Source organism: Myotis lucifugus, unplaced genomic scaffold, assembly GCF_000147115.1.
Source record: "Myotis lucifugus unplaced genomic scaffold, Myoluc2.0 scaffold_670, whole genome shotgun sequence".
Lineage (NCBI taxonomy): Eukaryota > Metazoa > Chordata > Mammalia > Chiroptera > Vespertilionidae > Myotis > Myotis lucifugus.
The window spans coordinates 381,007-389,376 of NW_005871718.1; the positions used below are offsets into that span (position 1 = coordinate 381,007).

General features: G+C 50.8%; 1 protein-coding gene across 1 annotated transcript; it reads left to right on the top strand.

Moving 5' to 3' along the window:
• The first annotated feature begins 2,086 nt into the window (after positions 1-2,086).
• Positions 2,087-7,449, top strand: DMRTC2 (DMRT like family C2). Its single transcript, XM_006105315.1, has 8 exons — positions 2,087-2,310; positions 2,393-2,547; positions 2,839-2,915; positions 3,158-3,329; positions 3,474-3,600; positions 5,804-5,864; positions 6,020-6,182; positions 7,337-7,449. Exons 1-8 carry the CDS (start codon positions 2,087-2,089, stop codon positions 7,447-7,449), a joined length of 1,092 nt encoding a protein of 363 aa, XP_006105377.1.
• Positions 7,450-8,370: the final 921 nt, after the last annotated feature.

The window sequence follows — 8,370 nt, forward strand, 5'->3', positions numbered from 1 at the left end:
CGAGCATTATGGGCCCGCAGAGAGGCTCCAGAGAACAACGGGAAACCGGGTCCGGAAAGTCAGCACGAACACGGACAAGAAGAGGCGCAGGAAAGGGGCGCCGTCGAGGGGAGGCTGGGGAAGGAAACAAATCGCAGGGGAGATCAGATCGGGAGTGGGGGAGCCCGGAGACACGCGAGAGGAAACACGTGCGTCCACGCAGCGAAGGGGAGCCACCCGGAGCGTTGAGCCAAGAGCGCGCACGCGCCAGCGAGGCAGTAACAGGCGGATGGCAAGGCCGCGCCTGCGCAAACGGACCTTCAACGCTTGCCAGGGGGCGGTTCCGCGCTGGCTGTTGGGGGAGGGGGGGCCGAGGGCCAGCCGTGTCCTGGAAGCCGAATTCTACGCCCCACGGGCCACCGCCCCCCAAAGCATAAGAACCATCTGGAAAGGCAAGACACAGGGAGAAGGGAACGGGCGCGAGTCTCAACTCGAAGCGCTATTGGCTGGCCTGCGAGGCCACGGGAAGAGCAAGGGCAGGTGAGGGGCAGGCCATGCGTGAAGGATCTTGAAGCTCATTGGTCGCTTGCCTCGGCAAGAAGCGGAACTTGAAGCTCATTGGTCCTTCTGAGGAGGGGCGGGGAAACTGGCGCGAGCGCAGCCGTTCCTTAGGTCACTCCCTCACCGCGTCCTTTCGCCGCCTCCCGAGTCTGACCCAGCTCGAGACTGTGGTAACTGTGGGCTGAGGACGCAAACACGACCCCGCCCCTCCCTGTTCCACCTCCCTCTTTCTTGCGCTGGACACCCCCTCTCCCCGCCCCCCACATCCCCTCGCCCACCCCTGGCTTCCCCCTCGCGCTCCTCGCCTCGCCTCCCCTCCCCCACCCTGGGGGCCTCGGCCGCCCCGCCCCCTCCCCGGGACCCTGGGACCGGCCACAGTACAGCTTTTGGAAGGACAGCCGCTGAAAGGGGGGGTTTGAGTAACAGCGGCATGAGGGGGTGCACTGCGGGAGTTGGAATGGGCCCCCCCGCCCCCGATTGCTGAGTGTGAGCAATGGACGGAAAGTGTGGGGCACGGTGATGCGCTGATTTGCATCAGAGTTCGGAGACTGTGTTGGGGGCAACAGTGGTATTCCTCCCGGCACGTGAAAGGGGCTCAAAGCGCATTCCTTGAGAGAATGAAAATAATTATTGCAAGTGGGGCAAGAACTCCCTGAGGATAATGGAATTCCTGTGGATGCAAGAGAATGAACTAATCAAAAGGGTGGCAAAGAGGAAGGTGACTTGCAGGGCATGCATGAGCGGAAAGGGGAGCATAAACTATTTGTAAGAATTGGGTAAATGCAGGAGGGAGGGGGGATCATTGTTCAAGAGAAAGCCAGAAAACCTGTTGGAACAGGGTGGTGGTGGGAAGGGAAGGGAGGACTCCTTGCAGGGGCCAGGAGAGTGCGTGGGCCTAAAACCGGGATTCGTGCGTGGGAAGGTACGGTGAGCCGCAGAGAATAATGCTTGAGTTGAAAGAATACATAAGAGCCCGGCCTTTGTGGCTCAGCGGTTGAGCATGGACCCAGGGACCAAGAGGTCACCAGCTCGATTCCCAGTCGGGGCAGGTGCCCGGGCGGCAGGCTCGGTCCCCGGTAGGAGGCGTGCAGGAGGCAGCCCATGGATGGCTCGGTCCCGGTAGGAGGCGTGCAGGAGGCAGCCCATGGATGGCTCGGTCCCCGGTAGGGGGCGTGCAGGAGGCAGCCCATGGATGGCTCGGTCCCGGTAGGGGGCCCGCAGGAGGCAGCCTATGGATGTTCCTCTCTCATCGGTGTTTCTATTTCTATATCCCTCTCCCCTCCTCTCTCTGTAAAAAAATCAATAAAAACACATGTAAAAAGAAAAGAAGGAATACGTAAGTAGGGAAAGAGGGGAGGGGTTCTTGGGAGGAAGGAGGCTGCCTGAGGAGGGGCGTGGGGTGAAGAAGGGAGAAGGGAGGGTGAAAGCTGAGCCCAGAGGGCAGGATGGAGGACCCCTTCCCCCATGCGGCCTCCCAGCGGCAGGAGGGCCGGTCAGGAGGCGACTCACCCGGCCCTCCTGACCCTCCACTCCGGCCCCCAGGTCCATGGAACCTAATGAGATGCTCGCTGCCCACCGCTGCTCCTCGGACTCCGCCACAGGGGATGAGACCGGAGTCCCCCAGGGCACCGAGCTCGTGCCTAAGAGAGCAGTCAGTCGCTCTCCAACCTGTGCCCGCTGCCGCAACCACGGCGTCACTGCTCACCTCAAGGGCCACAAGCGCCTCTGCCTCTTCCAGGCTTGCGAGTGTCACAAATGTGTCCTCATCTTGTGAGTAGCGGGTCCAGGGAAGGGAGGAGGATGCGTTCCATCTCAAGGGTGGCCGATTTTTCACTCACAAGCCTCCTTTCAGGGAGCGCCGAAGGGTCATGGCTGCCCAGGTGGCCTTGCGTAGGCAGCAGGAGGCACAGCTGAAGAGGCACCTGGCTCAGGAGCTGATGAGAGGGGCGGCTTCTCCTAAAGCTCACAGCCACGTCAAGAAGGCGGCCATGCGACCAGGGCTCCCCTGTGAGTCTCTGGCTCAAGATGGAACCGGGATTTGGGTGGAGAAAGCATGAGTAGGGAAAGGAGTCCCAGGCTCCACTGAATTGTTGTGTGACCTTGGACTAGGTGTTTCTCTTCTCTGGGCCTTAGCCTCCCCGCCTTTACAATGTGATCACGTGTTGGGAGGCTTCGTTGAGATCCTTGGGTAGAAAAGGGCCCATGCAAAGAGGAGAACTCAGTTTTCCTCAGTTTTCAGCTGGAGTGGGATGGGATCGGGAGAAAGGATTCACCAAAGCTCTCCCTGGTCCCCCACAGCCGGAAAGGAGAACATAGCGCCCCAGCCTCAGACCCTCCATGGGGCAGTCCCACTGGCACTGACCGCCCCTGGGAAGGTAAGGAGAGCCGGGCCCCGCCCAGACCCCTTTCTCTCTGTCCTTGTCACCTGGGTTCTAGGTCAACCCTGACTTGCTGTATCATCCTGGGCAAATCTCTTCTCTCCCTGGGCAAAATGAGGGGGTGGGATTTCACGGCCCTCCAAGCTCTGAAGTTTTGGAGTCCTACCCTCATCCTAGAATATACCCATTTCTTTCCCAGCCTTGCACCTGACTCCCTGTGTATTCTGTCCTTGCAGGAGAATTCCCAGGGGTCTCTGCTGCTTAGCCGTCCCCCAGAACCCTTGCCTTTTCCCTGGACTCCAAGTGCTTGGACCCCTGGACATTGGCTGCCTCCAGGCCTTTCCATGCCACCCCCAGTAGTGTGCCGCTTGCTATGCCAAAAGCCTGTTGTCCCTCTGCATCCCTTCCCTGGTAAGATGAACTTAATAAATGTTTGAATGCCAGTGTGCCACTGTATCAGAAAGAGAAGAGGAAGAGGATACAGACTAGGAAGAGGGAGGACAGAAGTCATGACCTCTGACCCCTATACACTCTGCATTCTTTTCCTCTCATTAGGCTTTGACCCTGGCACCTCCCTCCGGCTGCCCACTCATGGGCCCCTCCCAAACTGCCCAGGATCTCACCCAATACTGACTGCTCCTCTTCCTGGAGAACCCCAAGGGCCCTCTGCCCTGCCCCACAGGTGAGTAGGGAGAGAAGATAATGTGAACCTTGGTACAAGTGTTTTTACCTATTTTGAGCCTATTTTTTATCAGCAAATTAGAAACACTATTACTTCTCAGGTTGTCATGAGAATTAGTAATAATAATATCTAATACACCTAGCACAGGCCCTGGCCTTGAACAAATAGTAGCTATTAAATCGGCTTAAACAGATAAAATGAGGTCAAATTACCTGCTGAAATGGGGGCAAGAGGAGGATGATGAGAGCCTCAGAGGCCAGGAGAGAGGCCAGGGGCCTTTAGAGAAAGCTTCCTAAGGTGGGCCAGGCTGCTCCTCGAGTTCCATGGGGATGAGGGAACGAGGGGAGGAAAATCAGACTCTGGTAGGGCAGGAACCGTTATCCCATTTTGTCAGTGTTTACAAAATTGACACCGATGATTTCCTGTAATCCTCACAGTAGCCCTGGAGAAAGAAGCTGGCAGGGATTGTCATTTTACAGAAAACAAAGCACGCACACTAACACAGGAGAAGGGACTTGTCCGAGGCCACAAAGCCTAATGACCGAGCAGTCACTCAGATTCCCAGATTTGAATACAGTCACAAGCCACTTAACAACAGGGATACATTCTGAGCAATTTCTTTGTTGTGGGAACATCATAGAGTGCACTTACACAAACCTGATGGTACAGCCTACTACACACCTAGGCTATGTGTTATAGACCATTGATCCTAGGCTACAAACCTGTAAATCCTGTTACTGTACTGAATAGTGTAGGCGAAGCATGTCAAACTCACGGCTCGCCAGCCTCGAGTTTGACATGCTTGGTGTAGACAATTGTAACACAATGGTAAATATTTATTTATGTAAACATAGAAAAGGTACAGTAAAAATATGGTATAAAAGCTAAAAAAAGTGTTTAGGACACTTACCATGTACTCTCATTTTGTTTAGTAAGTATAGTGCAGCCTGTGAAGTGTTTGTAGAATCTACAGTATTAGATATTATTATTGCTAATTCTCATGACAACCTGAGAAGTAATAGTGTCTCTAATTGACTGATAAAAACTGTATAGGACACTTACCATGAATAGAGCTTACAGGACTGGAAGTTGCTCTGGGTGAGTCAGTGAGTGGTGAGTGAATGTGAAGGCCTAGGACATGACTGTATTTACTGTAGATTTTATAAACACTTCACACTTAAGCTGCACTATATTTATTAAACAAAATGAGATTAAATCAAGACCAAGAGAAAATGATGGTGTAAACACGAGATGTATGAGGTTGCTGCTGTAACTGTTTTACAACAAGCTTTGCTTTATGAGTAGAAAGATAACACTAAAAAGTATAGTATAGCCCAGCCAGTGTGGCTCAGTGGTTGAGCAATAACCCAGGTACCAAGAGATTGCTGATTCAATTCCTAGTGAGGGCACATGCCGGGGTTACGTGCTCCATCCCCAGTAAGGGGCATGCAGGAGGCAGCCGATCGATGATGTTTCTCATCAGTGTTTCTATCTCTGTATCCCTCTCCCTTCCTCTCTCTCTAAAAATCAATAAAAACATATTTTTTAAAAGTATAGTATAGCCCTGGCCAGCATTTCTCAGTGGTTAGAACTTGGCCTGGCACTGGAGGGTCACAAGTTTGATTCCCAGTCAAAGGCACATACTGGGTTTCAGATTCATGGCCCCAGTCGGCATGTGCAAGAGGCAACCAATCAATGTGTCTCTCTCACACTGATGTTTCTCTTCCTCTCCTTCACCTACACTCTCCCTTCCACTCTCTCTAAAAATAAATAAATAAGTAAATAAATAAATGGGAAAAATATTCTTACTCCTTGGGTGAGGATTAATTTTTTTAAAAGTATAGTATAGTGAATACATAAAGCATTAACATAGTGGCTTATTATCATCAAGTATTATGTACTATACATAATTGTAGACTTTTACATGACTGGCAGCACAGTAGGTTTGTTTACACCAGCATTACCACAAACATGTGAGTAATGCATTGCACTATGATGTTGCAATGGCTACACATCATGAGGCAATAGGAATTTTTCTGCTCCATTATAATCTTATGGGACCAACAATGTATATGTGCTTCATCATTCACCTAAACATTGTTATGTGGTGCATGGCTGTATAGAAAAATCCTGCCCCTCTTCCCATGTGTACATGTCTGTCTATGTATTTAATATTCCTGGCATCTTCTCTCCTTATTTCTAGATGCTCAACTTTGATACTTCAGCCCTGTGGTACCCCAGACCCTCTTCTGCTTCAACCACAGGTCCTGGGAAAGAAATGGGATCCAGGACCCTGGGAGGAAGTTGACCTGGGAAAGGGAAGAGTAGGGGATAGTTAAGTAATTGGGGGCTGAGAGAGCACTTGAAGGGTAGGCAGAAGTGGGGGTTCCCACTCCGTTTCTCTCCCTTTCCCTTGCAGGCCCCCAGAGCCTCTCGCCTGGCCTGGACCTCTGCCTCCGCAGAGCGGCAGCTGCAGCGGGAGGCAGCTGAAGCTCTTGTGGGGCTGAAAGATTCATCCCAGGCTCCATGCCTGACCCCTTCTGTCCCTACTAACTCTGCCTGGATCTCCCTGCTCCATCCAGGTAACCTGTTTCCTGAAAGCAGAGGATGGGGTAGGGATGGTTGTGAGATGGGGGTACTGGAGTAAGCAGGAGCTAACCAAGGACATCAGGAGGTCAGCAGTTTTAATGTCCTCAGGCCAGGCCCCAAGCTTCTCAACCTAGCCCCTAGGGATTGCAGTTGAGAGTTATTCAGTGGATCAGTTTTATCAGTTTTGTGCTCAAAAGCAAATGTCCAGTGCCCTGATGACAAGGAAAGTGAGGCCCTGGGGGAGGCAAGGACTTGCTTATGGTCATAAAGCAAGACAGTGGCAGAGTCTGGTCTCCTGGCTCCAGGCCAAAGCTCTCTCTACACAAGTTACCTGTTGACGGTTGGAGAGGGGCTGAAGATGTAACAAGGGTCTGGCCTGGAAGGGGATCTGATGACTGCATTTGAGAAGTTTCCATTCTACTTGGGAAAACTGGATGCCTTCACAAAACTCGGTGACAAACCTGGAGAGAACCACAGGAATCTTGAGGAATGAGAAACCTATGGGGACAGAGAGGGAAGACAGAATTCTCCTGTCCAAAATAGTGGGTTGGCATGGTGTACTGATGAGGAAACCATCCTGGAAGAACTGATAAAACAGGAGGAGATGAGGCTGGACAGGCTTTTCTGATCATGGAGTTCTGGCATGCCAGTCTTAGGAGTCTAGCCCAGCAGCTGTGCATGAAGGGGAGCCAGAAACGTTTCTGGGCTAGACAGGGACATATCAGAGAACCTGAGCTTTAGAAAGACAAGTATGTGGATGTGAGGGAGGGATTAGAAGAGAGAGGACTGGGTATGGGAAAATCATTGAGAAAGTGTTTGCTGTAATCCAGGTGAACAAAGATGAGACCTGGGTTAAATGGGGTAAAAAGAAGGGGTTGCTGCCCAGCCAGCATGATTCAGTGGTTGAGCATCAACTATGAACCAAGAGGTCAGGGTTCAATTCCCAATCAGGGCACATGTCCAGGTTGCAGGCTCGATCCCCAGTGTGGGGTGTGCAGGAGGCAGCCAATCAATGATTCTCATCATTGATGTTTCTATCTCTCTCTGCCTCTCTAAAATCAATTTTAAAAAATTTTTTAAAGAAGGGGTTGTGAAGGGGAGGGGAATGGATGTAACCTGGTCCTGCCCCCTTTCTTCCTGCCTATAGCTCCTGCTGGAGGAAGAGGATTCCAGCCTGTTGGCCCTTCTCTTCGACCCAGTCCAGCCCCCTCCATGGCTTTGCATATTGGGCATCTGGGTTCCATCTCCCTCCTAAGCTAGAAGCCCAGAAGTGGGAGCCTCTCTGGGGCAGTTGCAACAGCCTGCAGATGCTGCATATTTGGTATTTTATTGAGGGATTTGTGCAGTAGGAGCTTCAGCTTTGTTTTTAAGCCTTCCGGTGCTTTGTTATCTTTTGGTTCCTTTTCAGCATGGGCATTTCCTTAGCCAATGGTGGATATGCTTTTACCCCCTTGGGTCTTGGGATTTTTTTAATATCCCAACAAAGATATAACTGTGCAATTTAAGCTTCAAAATAGGTTTTTGCATGAATTCATGTTCTAGGATATTTATTTGGTATGTGATTCTGTACATACCTGTGCACTTATGTCTGTCTCCATGCATGCAAAAACAGAAGAGTATTTTCATTTTGTGTCTAGGTTTCTGTAAGTAAGGAAGAAATAAAGCTTTTTGTTTTAAGCCACTGAGATTTGGGGATGTTTGTTACCAAAGCCATACCTAGTCTATCCTGACTGACAGAAAGGACTTGTTCATTTTAATTCTCAAAGTGAAAATCGATTATTCAGGAACTACCACAGATAAATACAAACATGTATTTTTTATGGCCAGATAAGAAGGAGTGCTAGAGGGAGACAGTGGGAGATTCACTGTTCAATAATTAAGTGCCTGCTCTGTGCCAGGCATAGACAGTGTTCAACTGTCCAGAAGGCCACAAACTGAAGTGAACTACAGCGCCAAGCAGGTCATATAAATGAGTAAAGAAGGCCAGGTGAGCCCTAGAAAATGTGCCCTACCTTACAGGGAAGCCTCCTTTTGGCCCTAGTAGATTATTGCCACGCAGGAGGGAATGTAGGCTCAGCTTTGCCATATCTTCTGATTTTTTCAAGAGAATCTGGAAAACTAGATTTCTATGTAAATGTCCTAATTTTCAAACGTTGGCTCAGTTTTCTTCCCTAAATCCTC

What these genes read in the sequence shown, in the direction of transcription:
- DMRTC2 (XM_006105315.1), top strand. Translation starts at nt 2,087, where the DNA reads ATGGAACCTAATGAGATGCTCGCTGCCCACCGCTGCTCCTCGGACTCC. An exon ending in CCCTCTGCATCCCTTCCCTG is followed by an intron (nt 3,330 to 3,473) that starts GTAAGATGAACT and finishes TCCTCTCATTAG; the next exon opens with GCTTTGACCCTGGCACCTCC. An exon ending in CCCTCTGCCCTGCCCCACAG is followed by an intron (nt 3,601 to 5,803) that starts GTGAGTAGGGAG and finishes CCTTATTTCTAG; the next exon opens with ATGCTCAACTTTGATACTTC.